The sequence below is a fragment of the Scylla paramamosain genome, chromosome 19 (genome assembly GCF_035594125.1).
Source record: "Scylla paramamosain isolate STU-SP2022 chromosome 19, ASM3559412v1, whole genome shotgun sequence".
NCBI classification, from domain to species: Eukaryota; Metazoa; Arthropoda; class Malacostraca; order Decapoda; family Portunidae; genus Scylla; species Scylla paramamosain.
The window spans coordinates 14,721,142-14,741,141 of NC_087169.1; the positions used below are offsets into that span (position 1 = coordinate 14,721,142).

Genomic DNA, 20,000 nt, shown 5'->3' on the forward strand with positions numbered 1-20,000 from the left:
AGACATCTCCTCAGGCATACAGAGTGCATTGACAAGGACAGAAGAGACTCGCAACAATATAGAAGGAACTATTGAAAAAATTACATCCATCCAAACCAACCTCACCATCATTAAGGAACAGGCCAGAGAGCTGAACCGATTTGACAACTCTCTCCTTAACGAAATTAGGGAAACAAGTAAGTTGATTGTGTTTCTTTTGCAGCATTGTTCTTTTGTATACTAGTGACACAGGGGATTGGTGCTGGAAATTCCATCTTGATTTTTCCCAAAAGGCTTGCAAAAAAATTGTACCTGAACCAATGCTGTTAATGTCTTTATTGCTTAGAAAGTTTGACAAATTCTTTATTGATATCCTTTTCCCATGCATTTGATTTTTACTATCAAGTATTGATTTGTGTGTTCTTTTTTAGTTTCCACTGCTAAGAGCCACACCACCAAGGGAGTCCGTCTTGCCAGCAATATGCAGAAGACTGTGGACAGAATCGAAAACAAGAGTAAAGACTTGAGGGACAGGATTGAAGCCCTTAAGAGGAAGATAAAGCAGACGAGACAGTATGCTTCCTCTGTAAGTAGCTGTGGCTTGAGTGTAGCAACTGTCTTGGCTTATCATTTCGTTTTGTTATCAGATGGGGCACTTTTGATTAGTGAGATTTCCTTCCTTTTTCAAGTAATTCAGTTAATTTTATGTGATAGAAAATTATAGGTTAGCATAATTGAAGTTTTGTTATAGGTTTCACTTTAAAGTTGAAAGCACTGTAATGATAACCCAGGTTTTTCTGATTTAGGTTCACTTAGGACCTCACACAAAATTTAGTGATGATAGAGTAGGACCACAGAGTTGCATTTAATAGAAGAGTAGTTTAATGTTTTAGTATTCCCCATGCACAGTTATGCATCTCATGTGGCTCAGTGTCACCATCCCATGACAGATCCGAGTGTCTCTGACAACGGATGCTGCAGGAGTGTGCACAAGGAAATACCATCCCACGCTGCATCCCTCCACCACCACCACCATCATGCTCAGCTATGCCGTCAGCACAACAGAGACTGATGCTCTTCTCCTCTATATTGGCTCTCATAATACTGTAAGTGTTTCAGAACTTTTGTGGTGTCAATATTTAGCTTGAAATATCAGTGCATGCACCTTATTTTTCATCATCATCCGGTCTAGGTTTTTTCTTAAATGGACAAGTGAAAAGAGTTTAAGAGTTATTGTGCTAGACATCCCTTCATTGGAAAATTATTATTAATTACTTATTATTATTATTATCCTACTCAGAGTGACTTTATGGCAGTGGAGATGGTGAATCGCAGAATTGAGTTTGTGTGGGATGCTGGCGGGGGAATGCAGCGCATCACGCACCCCCTCACCCTCCTCACCAACACTGAAGATGTCTCAGACGACACAAGATGGTGAGCCAGAGCCACTGCTTGTCACACCACCAGTACAATTCCAGTATATATTATCATCATGAAATCTCATATTTAAATTCAAAAGGTGCATTGCTGCTCCTTTCTCAAAATATTCTACTTAAATTTGTAGTAAATGATTTTCCTAGTGTAGGGTAGTAAAACCCAAGTGTTTTACTTTTTCAGGTACCACATCACAGTGAACCGTGTCGGCAACATTGGCCAGCTGTCTGTGGTGCCGTCCAATTCTAAGGGTCGGTCTGGCATGCTGCAGCCACCAGTCAGTGATGCCTCACCTCCAGGATTTAGCAAGATGGATCTCTTGCCATCAGACACAGTTTGGGTTGGTAAGTGCTGAAGTGAAGCTCAGTGCATTTGTGAAAATTAAACTGTAAAGTAGTCTAATGTGCATGTATTCTACATACACTTTAGCTACAAGTCAGCCATATATAGGAAGAGAATCATACCAGTCTGCCCTTCCAGGTGGAGCACCCCTAAGGGCTCACAGAGTGCTCAAAACCAGAAAATTCTCTGGCTGCCTCCATACACTCTCCATTGATGGAGAGAACATTGGTCTCTGGAACTTTACTGAATCTGAGGGTTGTGGAGCATGTAATGAAGGGTTTGTATCTATACTCCAGTGTACTGCATATAAAAAGAAAAAAAAAAATCCTGCAGTTTTGTTATATTCAATTTTGTTAAAATAAGTCTGTCTGCACATATATAACAGATTTGCAATATTTATTAAGCATCTTTTCAGCCATTCATGTAATGAAGCAGAAACCAGTAACCTTTAAAACTTTTAATTGTGTGTGTGTGTGTGTGTGTGTGTGTGTGTGTAGGGAAGAGTTGGTGCTGAGGCACAGAGATGAGATAGCAGTCGGCTTCAATGGTAAAGGTTACTTCAAGGGTAGCAATAGGTACCAACGACCCAAACCTTACTACAATACTGTGTTGTCCTTCAAGACCCTGGATGAAGATGCTCTCCTCTTCCTGGCAGTGAATGATGTGAAGGTGAGGACAATGCCTTTGATGCTCTTTGTTCACGTTATCACTTGAAATCACTCTCAGATACATATAAGATTTTTCTTCATTTTTACTAACCCAAACCTTATTTTTATTTCTTTAGAATCAGTACTTCAGTGTTGCACTTGAGAATGGCCATGTGGTCTTCACAGTCCAGTTTGATGCCCAAACACGACTTATGATGACATCAAGTCGTCGCCACAGCAACAGGGACATGATACAAGTCCAGGCCACTGTGTCTAATGGTGCCATAGGTATGTGTGTGTGTGTGTGTGTGTGTGTGTGTGTGTGTGTGTTACTGCTGTTTAGTGTCAAGTTATATATTAGGTGAATAGAAAAGATAAGATGATAATTTCTAACCCATAGTTTCCTTTCCTTCATGATGTCTTGTACCCTGCAGATGGTGCTCGCATGGGCCGGCTGGTGGTGGGTGACGAAGATCAGCTGGGCACTGTCAAAGGTGGCCCAGATCTTGACCTCTCCAGAGTTTCTTATTACTTTGGAGGTGTTGACCCTGAGTTTGACAGAAAGAAGTAAGAAGACTGAAGATTTTTGGATATTTTCATATACTTTAATGTTGTATTTGATAACATATTTGATAGCTGCATGACATTTATCAAATTGTACACTCTTTATTTTTTCACTTTCACTAATTAGATGTCACATTTCCAGATGGGGCAGTGCACTGGTGCTGCGGTCATTGTTGGGCTGCATGTCTGGCCTCTCCGTGATGGATAAGGGCAGGAACCCACTCACAGATGGCCAGAATTATGGCATACAGAGCTCCTGTGTTGACAAGGTGTGCAGGTCCTATCATCCTATTTATTTTAAAGAAATGAAAGACATGCAAATTGTAGAACATAAATTACTTAATTTATGCATCATTATTCTTTGCTGGCTGACAACTCTTCTCAGTCTGACTATTGTATTTAACAAAAGTATGATTGTCACAGAACTTAGCTGTATCTTTTTTTCTCTCTCTCTTTCTCCTCAATCAGCCTCTGTACGATGTTGGGTTCCTTGGCCAAGGTTTTGTGGAGCTTCCATCACACATCCTCAAGAGAGACTCCAGCTTTGGCTTCACGTTCCAGACCATGGAGTCAGATGCTCTACTTATGGTGTCCACTTTCATTGGCCAGGTATGGAAAAAGTGCCTTTAATTAAAACATTGGTCAAGAAACTGAAATGGGAAGCACAGGCAGGCATACTGAAGGACAAACCTCATCTGCATTTGGAGGTCAAGATATCATAGCATTAGTTTAACTAATGTACAGTTGGTTGTGACATTATTTCAAACTTTAATTGCATTGCTCTCATCTTTCAAGTTTAGCCCTCCCTCTCAGCTGCAGTAGTGTGGAAAGTAATATCTTCAGTGATGACAAGATGAATGTTAGTTAAAATTTCAGACACCCAAAAATTTATGGACATTTATAGATTATTGGTGGATGAACATAGATGAAACTGCAAAATGCCAGTAGGCCTACATGTGGCAGTGCCTATATTATGATTCACACCTGCCTGTAGTCACCTATCATATCTACAAAAATGTATTTAATATTTTTTAAGGCTTCTTACTGACTTGACAGTAGCAGCCTGATTTGATTGCTAAGTCTTTTCCAGTTTTTATCTCTTTTTAAGAACTACTTTCTTCTTATCTCTTAAATTCAATTTTATCAAGCTTGAATCCTTTATTTCTAATCTTGTACTGATGGCTAACATTAAGGATTTTTATTTGTATACACCCTGTATACCACTTAAATGCTTCTTTGAGAACCTTCCTTAATCTCTTCCTCTTTAATGAATGTACGTTTAAAGGCTTCTTGTAACAAGTGTTTCACATTACTCATCTTTTAAGTACCAGAACTTCATAACAATGTCTAGATGCCAATGATATATTTCATATTACTTTAGAACTTTTACTTTTGATACCTTTAAAGGTGGTAAATCCTAATACCCAATTTGGTCTATTTCTGGCCTCTGCTTATTGTTTTCTCTGACAAAAGTAAATTACATTGTTTCTTCTGACAGATGTGAATCTATTGGAAGGTGCTTAGGATAAAGTAAGGGTTACCATTAGGGAATAGGGTATGTACTGGCATAAGAAAAGAAAATTAGAATATGTATGGAATCTCAGTGACAAGGATAAATGTTAAGTCACATAGATGTTTCTGTATGGATAAAGTTATCAAATGAAGGGGGCATTCACTGAGGGGAGTGAAACCTCAAAGAACAATGATGATAAGAGCTTTAAGTTCCTGACTCAGTCATCAGCATGAGTTTCTATACTGTAGAAATGAGCATCACTTAGAAATGCATAGAATGTATTAGTTGCTTTCTACAGTCATCCTGATTTTATTATAGCTTGTGGTTTTTGTTTTGATTTTTCATTAATTTTCTTTTATGAATTTTATTAGATACTGTAGTACTATTTATCAACTTTTTAGTACTGCATTTCAGCTTCATATTAGAAAGTTAAATAAGTTTTTGGTCCTTTTCTCCCTATGAAAATCTCTGTTTCTCATCAACTTATATAAGGAATGTATGTACTTAGGGCAGTTCTTCCTTTCTGGATTTCCCTGTCCCACTTAAATGTGTGGCCATGACAGTCATTTTTGTGTCACTGTTACTTTTTAAGTGTTCCTGATTTCCTGGAATATGTCTAGCATTGTGAGATGAATATATGTTGAAAAGCAGAGCTTGAGAAATGGACTGACAGTGTTATCTGGTGCTTCCTGGTTACTGTGTGTTTCTTATCATGGCCTTGGCTGGCCTGCCTGGGAAGTGCTGCTCCAGGATGCCAACAGTGACATTCTTCCAGTAAGTTGCACTGTCAGTATCAGGACTGATATCATATGAGGCAATGGACAGTGTATTCAGGTGTTCAAGGATTTGGTTAGTGGTGCTAAAGCAGCCATTAAGCTTCAGATCCTGTTGATGGTATTAAAACTTCTTGATTTATCACCTGAGTCTTCTGTGATTACTATTTGCCTATGGTTTTCTTGACAGCTTTTTTTAAATGTTCAGCTGCTGCCTGTGTTCTGATGTGTGTGTGTGCCCAAGGAGTACATTTTATTTTCATTTCTTCTAAGTAACATTTTAATTGTGTTAATCAGTCTTTACTCATTTATAAAGGAAACCATTTCATGCAACACAAGTGTAAAAGCTTCTTGAAATATTATTATATTCTAAAAGACTTAATGCAAAAGTAATGAATGCATGAATCTAAACTTTACATGCCAGAAACACATGCCATGTTGAACCACAAAAAACTGATTAATTAAGAACAGTTGTCTTTTGTATCTTACTAATATTTTGTAACAAAATGCAGCACCATTTGACAGCCATTGCAAACTGTTTCCTTACATAATACCTTTACATAGTATTGAAGGGGAGGCGGGAGACATTTGCTAGTGTGTACTAATGGAGCAAATGTTCTTCCTCAAGGATAATGAAACAGAGGCAGACGGGCCCAGCACAACCACCACCACCACCACCACACCCACTGTAATGCCATGGTGAAGGGAGTACCTTGCTTAGCTCAGCCACTAACCAAACACTAACACACTGCACACGGGCCAGGTGCAGCTACTCCTGTACATACACACACTTGGGAAAAATAAATGTATATGAGAGTGAGTGGATGTTATTGTGTGATCGGGAAATTAAATTGACGTTTTAATATTTGTTCATTTTAAGTTGCTCTTTTCTTATTTTCACTGTATTACATAACTTTAAAACTAATCTTTCCTTCTTTACTCTGCTTTTATTGTGCTTTTCTACTTTTCATGATATCTTGAATATTGTGTTATAAAACGTCATTGAAACCTTGTAAATCACATATGTAGAGTGGTTGTAAAGTGCTTCCTCAGCAATATGTAATTCTTGAAGAATTTGTCTAAATATTAATGCTTTAGCTTTTTAAAAATGTGTAGAATTTGTGCCTACATTAAATGCCTTATTTACATACATTTGTCTTTATGCTTAGTAGTTTGCCATTTGGGATGTTTTCATGGTACTCTGTTCATGAATCAGCTAACATCCTTTTCTTTAATGTGGTTCAGGAACCAAGACAAAAGCCTTACTTTTCTTTATCAGACATTTGAGTCAAGGCATAAACTCTCCTCTCATTCCTTAGCTGAAGTGCATTGGTCAAAAGGACTTCTGTGGTCTTCAGACACAGAGTACTAGAGTATTCACACCATTCTCTCTGTCCCTGCCACAGCCACTGCCGCCTGGAGGAGAACACCCACCTGATTTCTATTCAGTGTCCCTAGTTGAGGGTCATTTGGATATAAGAATAAATGGGGGTGGACAGAGTCATAGGATGATGTCTCCTGCCAAATATAATGATGGTCATCTCCATGCCTTCTTTGTGATAAAGGAGAGGCAAAGGTGAGTTAAGGGTTCTTTCCATAAAGACAGGCTTTTGAGGCTTCTTGGAGAGACATTGGCCTAATGCTCAGTGCCTGGACATGGTGATGTCAGTGGCCCAAGTTTGGGTTCTGCTGAAAGCTGGTCATTATTCAAGCTATTGCTGAGTGGCTGAAAATGCCCAGGTGCTTTCCTTGAACCTTATTTTTGATGGTGGTCGCATTGGAGACCTTCCTGGAGCAGCATGAGCTTTCACGAAGGTACAACTCAAAAAAGATATGACCGTGCCACCATGGCCGGAGGCTGACCAACAAGCCTCCACAAATAGAAAGGCACTGACCATCTTACCCCCCAGAAGAAATGCTGAATTGCCCACTGGTGCTATAGGCCATGAGCATAGAAAAAAATTATTTTGACATGATATTTATAAATCTTTGTGGATTAAGCAGCCCTCCAGAGATGCATCGTTCAGCTAGATGCATTCACAATTTAAAGTTCAGACTTTATTTCCTTTCTGGTATTTTAGAAATCATTCTCAAACATTGTTATATAATATCAGATATTTATGGTCTGGTAAAATGGGAATCTGTGTGTGTGTAACGGGGTTAACCCTCAACCATCTTTCTCATTGCCCCCAAGAGTGACACTGAAGGTGGATGATGCTGAGGTGAAAACAGCAAGGCTGGACCGCAGCAGTCAAGTAGTGGTTGGACCCGACACAGGAGGACTGTACTTTGGAGGTGTACCAGAGAACCTTGATGTTGTGAGCATGGTGGGCACATCTCGGCCACTGAAGGGCTGTGTGCGGGATATAATTGTCAACAACAAGTGAGTCTGTCCCTTTTCTCATATATAGTGTAGATGATAAGACAAATATGTCTGATTTCTTGTTTTTCTCAGCAGTACTGTTTATCTTCTCAAACACATCTTTAATGCTTTTCTGGACAGAGTTGTGTCCTTCTTGAATCCAGTGAGGTTCAAGGAGGTGTTTATTGGGCGGTGTGCAGACTTGCCAGCCACCGCCATGCAGGGGATGGAGGCGGACATGAAGGTACAGCACTTCATACCTGTTCTCACTAATCAGTATCTCTAATTTGATGTTTTCTGTTCACCAAGTTGTGGTATGATTTTCACAAATTCAGAAATTCCTTTTGGTTCAGATTTAATGCGTATACTTTTTACTTTTTATTAAGTTTGATGGTAGTAAAATATTTTAATAATTACCCATTAGGCATAAATAAACATTGAGCCACTTATCAAAGAGGACTTTTCATGTTATATGTTATGATCTTAGTCATTTATCAGCCTAAAATGCTGAACTACAGGTAATTAATTATCAAACAATATCCTTAGTAAATATTTTCTGTTGAACTGTCTCACTTTGTCTCATGCTGTTTGAACCTTGGAATGTCAATGTCAGTTGTAATGAGGGACTTGGTGCAGGTGGCAGACTCATGCTTGCCGCCAACACAACACACAGTGGAGTACAAAGCTCTCAAGTTTGGGGACCAGATCAACTCTCATGTGAGGATCCCACTGCAGTCCACAACTTTCAAGAAAAACTTTGATGTGTCCTTTGAGTTCAGGACTTATTATCCTAATGGACTTTTCTTCATTGCCTCTGTGAGTTTATTGAGTTGTATAATTTCTTGAATCTGTCATTGGTTCAAATGTTACTATGTAATTTACTTTTGTATAAGTGCCGAAGAATTTAAGCTTTTCCTGTTGTGTGTACAACTGTCCTTTAAGGACTTTGTCATCTCATAAATATGGATTGATTTTAATGCAGTAGCCTTTTTCTGGATCTCATTCATTTTAGTTATCACGGCATGATTTTAGAATAATAGTGCTTACCGAATAAATAAAATATTGAAGTATAGAAGCCAGCATCATGAGGTTAGAATTAAGGAATGTACTACATGATCAAATCAACAGAACACAAGAAGGAAGCGTGTACAGTCTATCTCAGTGCAGCTACACAACAGTCGAGTGAAGGTGTCCATGAGGAAGGATAGCAAGAAGGGGTCCAAGGTGGTGGAGGCAATCTCAGATCCAGGACTCAACACTGGACAGTGGACCAAGGTGAGCCAGTAATAATACAACTCTTGTTTCTCTCGTTTTATAATTAACAGCAGCTTCCATATTATTTACCCTGATTTTTCAGAATCTTTCTCATGTTGCAGAAATGTAATTTTAATTACCTTATACGACTTGTAAGGAATACAGGGATATGTATTCTAAAACCTGAATCTTTAAGAATGATACCATGTAGAAGAATAAAAGGGCCGCCTTTATTTTGTTTTGAAGGAATATTTTAAGTTAACTGAAGTTATCAATCTCTACCATTAAGATTTTAAGTGTGGATGGATTCTCTTAATTATCATGGTTATTGTAGGTACTAGATATCATAATTAACCATAAAGCTAAAAATTCTTAGAAATGTGCAAGCAAGCCTACCATTTTCCAGTGTATGTATTTAGTCAGCCAGATTTACCAATATCAGCTTGCTTGTCATTCAGCTGGCCCATACTCGTGTGTGTGCTTTGTTCCACAGGTGAGGGTGGAGAAGACAAAGAAGCGCATCAACCTGTACATTGACAACAAGATGGTGAAGCAGGTGAAGGGCCCACGCAAGGTGAATGTGGGGCGGGAGCTGTTCCTGGGTGGCCTGCCCTCAGGGGTGGCAGCAGCAAGAGTGGACGGCTGGCAGGTACTCATCACTAACCTGTTTGTGTTATTGTTGATTGAGATATATAATCAGCAAATGTGGGGTGGTGCTTTTCTTAATGAGTGAAATGAAGGGAATGAAATGTATCTGTATGAATAGATATTTTTAAGGAACCTTCACTAAATAAAAGGAAGCAAAGCTAGGATCAAATTAACTATTCCTATTCCTATCAACAGAGTTGCCGGTTCTTCAACAAAATGTGGAAACTACTCATTCCATCTGAATTTATTTATTAGATATGTTAACCAATATGGTTCCTATCACATAGACCTGATGACTTCATCCCCTTATAGAGACAAGACGTAATCCTTTCACTCCTGTCTCTTCATTTAGGAGGTGGAGCCACTGCGAGGGTGTCTGAGGAACCTGAATATCAATGGGGAGGAGTATGAGATTCCCAGCTCAAGGCAGCGGGAGCAGGTGGTAGGAGTGGGGCAGTGCTTCGCCAGTGTGCAGCCCGGCTCATACTTCCCTGGTGATGCCTATGCTATTTATAGTGAGTGCCAACATAGTCCTGACTGAAGAAAGATGCATTTGTTGTGATGACTTAATTGTGGAGATTGCCAAATTTGTTGAAACTCGTACATAAAAAGTACATATACCAACTGATTTAAGGATTATTTTAATTTTTTTTCATTTATTCATTCATTCATTCATATATTTTGATTTTATTTATTTATTTTGTTTTTTTGTGATGATTATTAGATCATCTTTGTAAAGAGATATTATTACTGTCAAGTGTTCCAGTAACTTGGCCAAGTTTTCTGTACAGTATCTTTGTAAGTCATACTAATTAGCAAAAATCTTAATTTCAAGGACTATAGCATCTTTAAATGTGCATTTTTGTAATAACCTTTGGAAATGTGTACAGCACTACATGTTTTTTAATGCTGTGTTGTCCAGGTGACGACTTCAATGTAGGTCTCATGCTGGAGCTGAGGCTGGAATTCCGCACCTGGGAGCTGAACGGCATCATCCTGAGTGTGGCAGACCCCCGAGGCACCTCCCTCTCCCTTGAGCTCATCAATGGAGCAGTGAGTGCCGAGTCAAATATCTGCTGATGGTTTTGCTCATGTTTCTCAATTAGAAAATTATTTTGGCATTTTCAAGGAAAGCTCTTATAACAAAAACTTCTTTGTTGTCTTGAGTTTTTGATCAAGAATTTTTTGTCTGTTACATAATAGCCATATACTTGAAGATATATCAGTTATATTCTGCATGACATAGGTGCAACAAATGCTCAGTTATAGCCATGCATCAGGTATGAACAACATTCTCACCACAATTGTGTGGCTGCAGGTGGTGCTGAGTGTTGACATGGGTGTGGGCCACTCATTCAGTGCACGAGTTGGTCTCAGAAACAGATTCAGCTTCTGTGACAACATGTGGCACACTGTCAAAGCAAGCTACATCAAAGACTCACTTGCACTGCGAGTAGACAACCATCAGGAGGCATATGGCTTCAATGGCTCAGGAGACCATGAGGGAGCGATCACAGGGGCTGAGCTCTTCATTGGGGGCTTGCCAGGTGAGGACAGAGGTTGGAAGAAAGAGGTAACTCTAAGGCTAATTAGTAAGGTATGCACTGGTCTTATCCACATGGCCTTTAGTGCAGAATGTGCACCATAAACAATGTCATGAAATGATCCACTGAATTTATATGTACTTAAGATGTAATCCTCTCCACCCACAGACATGGCCCTACAGGGAACCCTCACCACTCGGGAGAACTTCAAGGGCTGCATCCGCAACATTGTGCTGAACAGCGAGAGGCGGGACTGGACAGACATGTTCAAGCTGCAGAATGTCCTGCTGAGTGCATGCCCTGTACAGTGATGTGGAAGACTGATGGAGCTTTAACCTGCTGACCAGTCCGTCTTGGTCAAAGCAAGATGTAAAAATTTATTATTTAATAAGAGTAGTTGCATAGAGCTGTAAGAAAGCTGTTCAGAAGTAAGTTTATTCGAGTCCCAGATTTAAGGAAACTTTAATAGGAATTTGTACTGCGTGATGTAAAGATTCTTGCGTTTCCTGCAGGACTGTACATATTTCTCACCTGCAAAACTTTGCCATGTGCAAAAAAGTTAATTGCCTCATGTTCTAACATGTGTAAGTCATAGATGTGCAAGTCATAGGCTAATCAGGTTCTTATCTCCTCACTGCCACCAAACTTAGTATAAGTTGGCATCAGTGCCCCACACACCTGGGTCTTGTGCTCCATGTTGCCATCACATCCTGGATGCCCTCCTTTAAAAATTAGACAGACTAACTTATCCAGCAAAACTTATTACCCTTCAGTAATAAGTTCTACCAACTTTAGGTAAATTTCACAATATTAATTACCCTAGTAATTTGCAAATAACTAACCCACAGCAGGCAATGGCAGGGCTGCATTTCACTTGTGTAGTGTATAGATGGCATCAATTCATAATGATGAGGTTTTTTCATTTAGGTTATTCCTTGGGTTTTTTTTTTTTTATGAAAGGTACTGTTATTTGTTTAGTACAAATTAAATAATTTAAGGAAAATTTTTACTCAGCCTAGGAGCAGACTAATTGCTACAAGCACCATGAAGAATGTTAGTGTATCTTATTTTAAACTAGGTTTGCTCATAAATTTGGCCTTAATATTTATTATATATAACATTAAGGATGCCTCTGTATAATATAAAGGTGAATGTATGTCCTATAACCTTATTCTCCCATGAACCCTTAAGACTGCAGGTATGCAAGGTGATGTGGCATCACGCGTGGAGCACCTCGGTGAGTACATGCTTGTGCCTTGTTGAGAGTGCAAAACATTGTTTTTACTGGTGTATAACATTTAGGAATTACATGACAGTCAAGTACTGTAAAAGGAACATAATTTCATGTTACATATTATAAATACAGAATGTTTCATGTGACAATTATGTTGAGTGCAACAATATTATAATTAAGGCTTAATGCCAATTACCTGGTTAGTCAGCCTCATGCTCCAGTAATCCTGTGATGAGGGTGACTTATTAATTTTTGTTTTAAGCCATTAGTAACCACAAACCATGCAATTGTTTTAAGCCATTAGTAACCACAAACCATGCAAAACTAGGCGATTGTATTGGTTGCCAGATGGGGAACATCGTCTTAATATTTACAAATTAGTTTTATGAAATTCAGAACTTGCTTAAAACTTGAGTGAAACAAATTATATTATGCAGTAATATGTAGTAGCTTTTGTTGCATTAAGGGATGCTGTGAACATTTTTATGCCCCTTTCCCTGGTGATTGACCAGATAATTAGACATAGTTGTTTCTGCACACTGCTGGTTTATTGCATCAAAACTTAGACTTGCTACCCAGATTTGTGAGTGCCTTCTCTGCAAAGGGAAGAAAGCATTGAATAGTCACAAGGAAGCGGTCATGTGGCTCCATAAAACCCCTTCACACTGTGCCATGACAAGCTCATTTGCCTGCAGTTTATCTGTTACTCACAGTCTCACCTTAACGGTATATGCTTGTATATTCTTTCTTTATATGTATATGTACATCTGAAAACAAAATGGGCATCCTGTTGGTTTTTAATTACATTAGCCCACCAATTTCATGAAAATCAACATGGAATAAAATATTAGATGAATTAATTATAATTGTTTATTAACATATTCCATGATCCACTATCATTCTATTGTCCAGTGGTGAAAAGAAAAAGTACACATTATTTGAAATATTTCAAGTGAACCACCACAATGAATTTGAACAAGTTTTATTTCTGAACAAGTTTCACAAGTTTCATTTCTCTACCTTTATTTATTTGTGGTTCGCAGAATATTTTAAGTAATATGTACTTGTTCTTTTCACTATTGGACAATAGAATGATAGTGGACCCTGGAATGTGTTGAAAAGAAAAAATAAGCAATCAAAAATAATTAATCTATTACTTTTTTATTCTATGTTGATTTTCATGAAATTGGTAGGCTAATTCAATTCAAAATCAAAATGGTGCCCATTTAGTTTTCAGATGTATATATAAGAAAGAATATAATCATATGCAGTTAAGGTGAGCGTGAGTGACAGATAAACTGCAGGCAAGTGAGTCGGCACAGTGTGAAGGGGTTTTATAAATGCTGCCTAGGAGCCACATGACAGCTTCTTCATATTGAATAATAGTCAATGCTTCCTTCCCTTTGTAGTGACTTACACATGCATGTTATGAGAAGATGAATGCAGTGGACAACAGTAATTTATCTTGTGTATTATTTTATATGATGTATTATTGAATGTAATGATTTCTTGTAGTAGGGTGTCAGTGCTGTGAAAAAATATGCTGTCCCTTTTTTTGCATGATCTGTCATTCATTCAGCTGCCTAGTGGTCAAAAGGAAAAAGCTGTGATGCAACCTCTAAGCAGGAGACAGGCAAGCAGTGACAGTAAATCCAGTCCGTGATGATGCACTGCTCTGACAGAGGAGTAATCTTAATGTCACAAACGATGTGTTACACATGTCACGTTTCAGCAATGACCTTATTACACAATACAGTGTTGAGTTGTATAGATACAAGTGTAGAGGTGCACATTAAGTAATGTGCACAAAGTATACAAATCAAGTGTGAGTTTGTCGTCCATGAATACTGGTCTAGACAGTGGAACAAAGCACAAAATGAAAATATCTTGAAATAGTATAACGTATAGTATAACGTAATCGTAAATCAATTTTGTTGCCAGACATTCTTGAAGATATCAAACGGCAAATAATTCTAGTTTACTTTCATGGATTCAAAAAATAAACCAGAAATAAAAAAAAAAAATTCAAATATGGAAGTCTCTCTCGACCTCTTAAAGCAATTGCTCAAAACAATTATTGCTCATTAGCCAGCATAAGAGCTAGCCCACGAGCCACGGTGTGGGAAGGTGGCCCCTCCACGCCAAGGAATGGAGGGAACACCGACTTGATGTATATGGTACAGCAGAGCAGAATCTCCTGACACCCTTGAAGAATGCCGCACGAGGTCTCCGGTTCAGGAACCATCTGGAAGGAAAATTGCACGAGGTCTCCGGTTCAGGAACCATCTGGAAGGAAAATTAAACTGAAATATGCCAAATATTATCAACTTTAGACTACTACTATGTCTAGTCACTTGAGCATCCAAGGCGGATTTATCACTTCTTTGTCTCGTCATTTATACCGTCATTTATACATACATACCTGTTCTAGACGTGCTGACAACTTTGTAAGAGATGCAGCACTTCATATGCCTCCATTATCTGAAATCATGACAAACATGATTTAAACATTTACATTTAAAGGTAAACATTTGGTGCACGAGTAATTTTTTTACTGTTCACTGCTGCTTCACGTAAACAAAGTTTAGTAATTATTTTAGGTGTGTAGAGCCGATACGATGCAAAACTTTAACCAAGGGCACAAAAATAAATAATGCCCACTCACTTTGTCCATTCTAAGAATGTTATGGCGTTATCAAATGTTAACCAGTTTCGTTCCTGAGGTGTCTTATGAAACTATTCAAAATCAAATTTAAGAGTAAAGTTCCAGAATTTATCAGTGAAAGAGATGGAAGTGAAAATGCTAATTAACTTTAGCAGCATTAGGAAGTGGACAAAAGACCAACAATTGAGTCTTGATCAGCGAGAGGATGAGACGGCCGGGGGTGGCCTGCCGTTCTTTCTCAGAGCGGTAACCATGGAATATGGAATAACTGTGAAACACGGCAAATGCAGTATTGTGGTGGTGAGCGAGGGATAGCGTGTTAAATGGGATGATCTAAGATGAAAAGCATTTGACTAGCTATATAGAAGATGGTGTTGATTTCCCTGTATGGGTACCGTCATTCATAGACGGTTAAGGATCTTGTAGTGTTGGCATTTAGAAGAAAATATGCAAATGACACCTACATTCAGGGAAGCTAGTTTAACAAAGGAAAAATTTTTCAGATAAATTTGAAAGTTTTAGAAACGGATAGTCCAAGCATATTTAAAATAGATATAATAGATAAGCAAGTTATGATTATCCAAAAGATTGAGTAGACAAATGAACAAGAGCTTGAGACACTGAATACCACAATGCCCGATGTCTTATTCAGTAGTTACAGAAAGTTGCTTTCTGTGGCTTCCGTGCGTGGGGGTGAATGAGGCACGAAAGTGACTGTAGTAGTCCGTGGGTGTGGATGAACAATGGAAGTGAATGGTGTAACGAGCACGTAGCCTTCCCTCACCTTCATTTCGACCTTTCAGGATGGCGTGGGGCAGGAGTACTGGAGGTGAAGTGAAATCTGTCATCGCTGGGCTCCGTCCTTAATCCACGTTCCTCCAGAATACCAGGTCCACCATCATCGCCTTGTTCCACTGAAGAAAAAGTTACCTCGTGTATATTCCTGGCCACAAATAAAACATTAAAATGGGATAACCATGTAAATCCTTGTTTTACTGACCACCTTAAAACACCGAAACAAAACGTTGGGCTCAGCAGTACACGACAAACATGATCTGTATCTCTTAGGCAGGAATAGTGTTGATGCGCGAGTGAAGACCGAGCAGTCTATGTATTTAAGTTCCTAGATGCTTCCATTTTCTTTTATATTCCGGCTTTTTTATGTAATACATGGCAGCAGCACACGGCAAACCTGACAGACATCTATCTTCTTAGGGAGAAAGATAGTGAGTGAGAAAGCTAAGGAATCTGTTTCAATTCCTACAAGCTCCTATGTTGTCTATTCCTGCTTTCCCTACATTACACGACAAACCTGACCTAGTACACTTTTATTTTTCACTTACTCCACATTCAGTAAATATCAAGACACTTAACATTCTACAAGATACTCTCCAAACCACTACCTCGCCAACTAACAATCTACCATTTATATTACATGCGTGCACCAGTCACGATCTTCGCCTCAACGTAAACAATCACGCACCGAACCATGTTAAGCACGGAGCCTGGTAAGCATGGACTACAGTACGCACTGAAAAATGTATAGAGTACAAATTACAGTATTTAATCACAGACCTTGGTAGTCACAAGTACATTTGCTAATTACGGACTTTAAAAATTAATTAGTAAACGCGAACTTTAATAAGCGTGAACTTTAGCTAATCAGTTAATAATTTTCTAATTAGTTCTCATTTGTAATCATTTAATAATCACGACCTGTCATCAATTAATAATCGCAAGCCTCAACACTAATCAATTTGCAATCGAACTTAAGTAATCAATTAGTATCACTAATTTGTGTAATCAAGTAGTAATCTCGAACTTCAATAATCAATTAGTACCCACGAACTTACGTAATCAATTAGTAACCACGAACTTACGTAATCAATTAGTAACCACGAACTTATGTAATCAATTAGTAACCACGAACTTATGTAATCAATTAGTAACCACGAACTTGTGTAATCAATTAGTAACCACGAACTTATGTAATCAATTAGTAATCACGAACTTCTGTAATCAATTAGTAACCACGAACTTCTGTAATCAATTAGTAACCACGAACTTCTGTAATCAATTAGTAACCACGAACTTAGTCAACACGTGCTTCAGTCACCACGTGGTCTATTAAATTATCATACATGTAATTGTCTTGGTGCTTAGGTGCGTGATCACGTGGTTGGCGATGTAAGGACTTAAGTGCTCAATTCCGTGTACATGTGACCTCCGTGCTTCACCAAGGAACTGCGAGCTTAATATGTAATCCCATAATACACCGCAGGCACAAATTACGTAATATGTAATACCGTCATTAAATATTAGCGTAAATATGTAACAGTATTAAGTAATCCTATTTAACTGGTAACCATGTGCTTAACTAAACATCCATGAAGACAAGAACGCTCCCTGGTAACATTGACAAAATTGTTTATGCAATAGGTTATGGATAACCTATCAATCAATACCCGACAATCCCAAAATGAAATAAAAATAAATAAAACCACCGGGAAATACTTCAATATAATCACTGCGTAATAATCAACGTCCCAGAACACATCTCATGAGTAAGGTTACATAATTAACACCCAAACGCATCACATCCGCTGTCTCAACACTTACTGCACCACCACTATCACCTAGCCCACCTTCATGACGAAGGCCACTCACCGCAACATGCTGACGAAGGGACACCAGCCGAGGAAATGGACGCCCAGTCACTGCTTCTCCCTAGGGCTGGTGCGAAAGCCGGAAAATGCTTACAGTTTTTGCCACAGTGATTACAGCGCCATATGACCCTTTCCCCCTCACCACTGTCATCATTCGAATCTTTTGCTTCGCTCGTTACACTGGTTTGGATTTAATCTCTAATACTTAATATACTGATGGTGTTATAAAGACACTGATACAAGTATTCAATTCCTGTTTTCCGTCACTCTTACTTTCGTACTAGTTGGACTCATTAGATTAATGGAACAAAGAAATAGCGTAAAAGAGTTCATTGTTTTGTCATCACAAGTTCGAAGCTTCGTGGTTCATGACGTGGAAAGTGAAGTCCTGTGACGTAGTTATTAGTGTTTATTATTATTATTATTATTATTATTATTAGTAGTAGTAGTAGTAGTAGTAGTAGTAGTAGTAGTAGTAGTAGTAGTAGTAGTAGTAGCAGTAGTTGTTGTTGTTGTTGTTATTGTTGATGTTCTTGTTGTTGTTTATAGTTATATACCCATTCATTACTCTGATCATTATTATCATTGTTATTTTTAGATATCTCAACGTAATACTGTGGTTTGATGCATGTATCTTTATAATTGAATTTATTGTTTTTCCTACTCGCCTACATCTTAGTTGCACGTAAGAATGGAGAAGCTATAGCAGTGACACATGTAAACAGGAAGGAGTCCAGACAGATTATTATCGAGACACACAATTAGTGACTCAGACTGCTAAATACTGACTTGCCTCGTCGCCATTATCACCTAATCACTTTAATTCACCATCACGTTATCACTTACTGAAATTAACGCTACTCTTCATCATTGGTTTTCCCGGAAGGACACACACACACACACACACACACACACACACCAATATCCTTCACCTCAGCGCTTCCAGTCTAACCATTAGTCTTTCATGATGGCCATCCTTTTAGTCAGTCTCAAATGTCATTACCTTACACCAGTCACTTCTTTCTCCTTTCCCCGCTTTCCATTAAGAGGCACACATGCATTCATATTATATTTATCATTGACGAGCGAGCATTTTCACCCGGCGGATACTCACTAAGAGGACGGGGGCGTGTGGAGTGTGAAGGGTCTCCGCCGCCTCTATAGAACAGACTATGTGAGCTTTAAGCTTTCTCCGGGAGGATTATAGCTGTCGATAACGATTCCAGCATATAATCCCTAAGACTGTAGGTGAATCACACACACACACACACACACACACACACACATACACACACACACACTCCTCGCCCACGAATGATAGAATCCCAATTAACCTGAGACATAAATAAAGGTACACTGATAAGAAAAAAAAAATCTTGGTGTCTTGATTTTTCTAATGATAAGAGGGACGGAGTTGGCAAGAAGAAGGAGGAGGAGGAGGAGAAGGACGGTAGAAAGGAGTGATTTCCACGAGTGACGAAGAAATGTATGGCAATGGAAGGAGGAACAAGAAGGAAAGGAGGAGGAGGAGGAAGAGAGACGTGCATTTCAACGCTGAAGGAAGAGGGAGAGGGAAAAAAAAATGGTAAAGATGGAAGGGGAATGATGGAGGAGGAGGAGGAGGAGGAGGAAGAAGAAGAGGAGGAGAGAAGGGGGGAGGGAGAGCGTGACGGGAGGGAGGAAGGCGGCGTCTGCGGCTGTGACAGTATGAGAGAGGAGAGCGACTTGAAGACACTCTCCCTCTCTCTCTCCCTCGTGTGAGAGTGAAGCTGTACCCCAACACGCACTTGCGCACGTACACTCACACACATCACACATATAACACACACACAGACACACGCACACGCCTACAGGAGGAAAATATAAAAAAAAAGTAGCAGATAATTAAAAAAATGCAGGAAATAAACACGATGGTTAACACATTGCAAGTTTAAGAGAGGAGAGGATATCAAATTCGTGGTGGTGGTGGTGGTGGTGGTGGCGGTTATAGTGTAACGTGCCTGTGCCTTGGTGCTGTGTGGTGTTGTGTGGTGTTCTACTGTGCTTCTCACGCCACGACCCCCAAATACCGGCACGCTGGCGCTCCCGGATCCCATGATGGTGCTGTGTGGCGTGGACCCGGAGAGGCGCGCCAGCAAGGAACTGGAAAAGCAAATATCGCTATGGATGAAAGAGTACAACAAGGCCATCAAGATTCTCCTGCTGGGTGTGTACACTGAGGCTTGGGTTACCAGTGTGTGTGGTGGAGGGCGGCGCCATGTGTGCTCTCTCTCTCTCTCTCTCTCTCTCTCTCTCTCTCTCTCTCTCTCTCTCTCTCTCTCTCTCTCTCTCTCCAAATGCAATAGCAATGAGTAAGAAAGAGTAGCTGTGTAGTT

The 20,000-nt window shown here is 39.2% G+C and overlaps 2 protein-coding genes and 1 long non-coding RNA gene across 7 annotated transcripts in view; 2 read left to right on the forward strand and 1 right to left on the reverse strand.

Annotated features, from left to right (window-relative positions):
* LOC135109688 (laminin subunit alpha-1-like) overlaps positions 1-12,218 on the forward strand; it is a 70,344-nt gene extending 58,126 nt beyond the window's left edge. For 4 of the 5 annotated variants that reach the window (XM_064021239.1, XM_064021242.1, XM_064021241.1 and 1 more), the window contains 22 exons: positions 3-176; positions 411-565; positions 930-1,085; positions 1,280-1,413; positions 1,597-1,757; positions 1,894-2,032; positions 2,253-2,424; positions 2,540-2,690; positions 2,837-2,969; positions 3,109-3,235; positions 3,435-3,575; positions 5,881-5,940; positions 6,659-6,828; positions 7,447-7,635; positions 7,756-7,858; positions 8,251-8,430; positions 8,743-8,889; positions 9,362-9,517; positions 9,869-10,031; positions 10,439-10,569; positions 10,835-11,063; positions 11,229-12,218. In XM_064021239.1, the coding sequence (XP_063877309.1) occupies positions 3-176; positions 411-565; positions 930-1,085; positions 1,280-1,413; positions 1,597-1,757; positions 1,894-2,032; positions 2,253-2,424; positions 2,540-2,690; positions 2,837-2,969; positions 3,109-3,235; positions 3,435-3,575; positions 5,881-5,940; positions 6,659-6,828; positions 7,447-7,635; positions 7,756-7,858; positions 8,251-8,430; positions 8,743-8,889; positions 9,362-9,517; positions 9,869-10,031; positions 10,439-10,569; positions 10,835-11,063; positions 11,229-11,371 (3,314 nt within the window). In that variant the 3' untranslated portion in view covers positions 11,372-12,218. The remainder of the gene's footprint in view (positions 1-2; positions 177-410; positions 566-929; positions 1,086-1,279; positions 1,414-1,596; positions 1,758-1,893; positions 2,033-2,252; positions 2,425-2,539; positions 2,691-2,836; positions 2,970-3,108; positions 3,236-3,434; positions 3,576-5,880; positions 5,941-6,658; positions 6,829-7,446; positions 7,636-7,755; positions 7,859-8,250; positions 8,431-8,742; positions 8,890-9,361; positions 9,518-9,868; positions 10,032-10,438; positions 10,570-10,834; positions 11,064-11,228) is intronic. The other variant, XM_064021240.1, reaches the window with a different exon arrangement.
* A 2,181-nt stretch (positions 12,219-14,399) lies between these two features.
* Positions 14,400-17,784, reverse strand: LOC135109691 (uncharacterized). The gene is made up of 4 exons (XR_010272843.1): positions 17,627-17,784; positions 15,744-15,873; positions 14,717-14,775; positions 14,400-14,539 (listed from the first exon to the last, which is right to left on the reverse strand). It is a non-coding gene; the product is annotated as an uncharacterized LOC135109691 (long non-coding RNA).
* A 1,536-nt stretch (positions 17,785-19,320) lies between these two features.
* Positions 19,321-20,000, forward strand: part of LOC135109694 (guanine nucleotide-binding protein G(s) subunit alpha-like) — a 17,657-nt gene continuing 16,977 nt past the window's right edge. Inside the window, exon 1 of the mRNA XM_064021259.1 lies at positions 19,321-19,831. Coding sequence (XP_063877329.1) covers positions 19,720-19,831 — 112 coding nt within the window. The 5' untranslated portion in view covers positions 19,321-19,719. The remainder of the gene's footprint in view (positions 19,832-20,000) is intronic.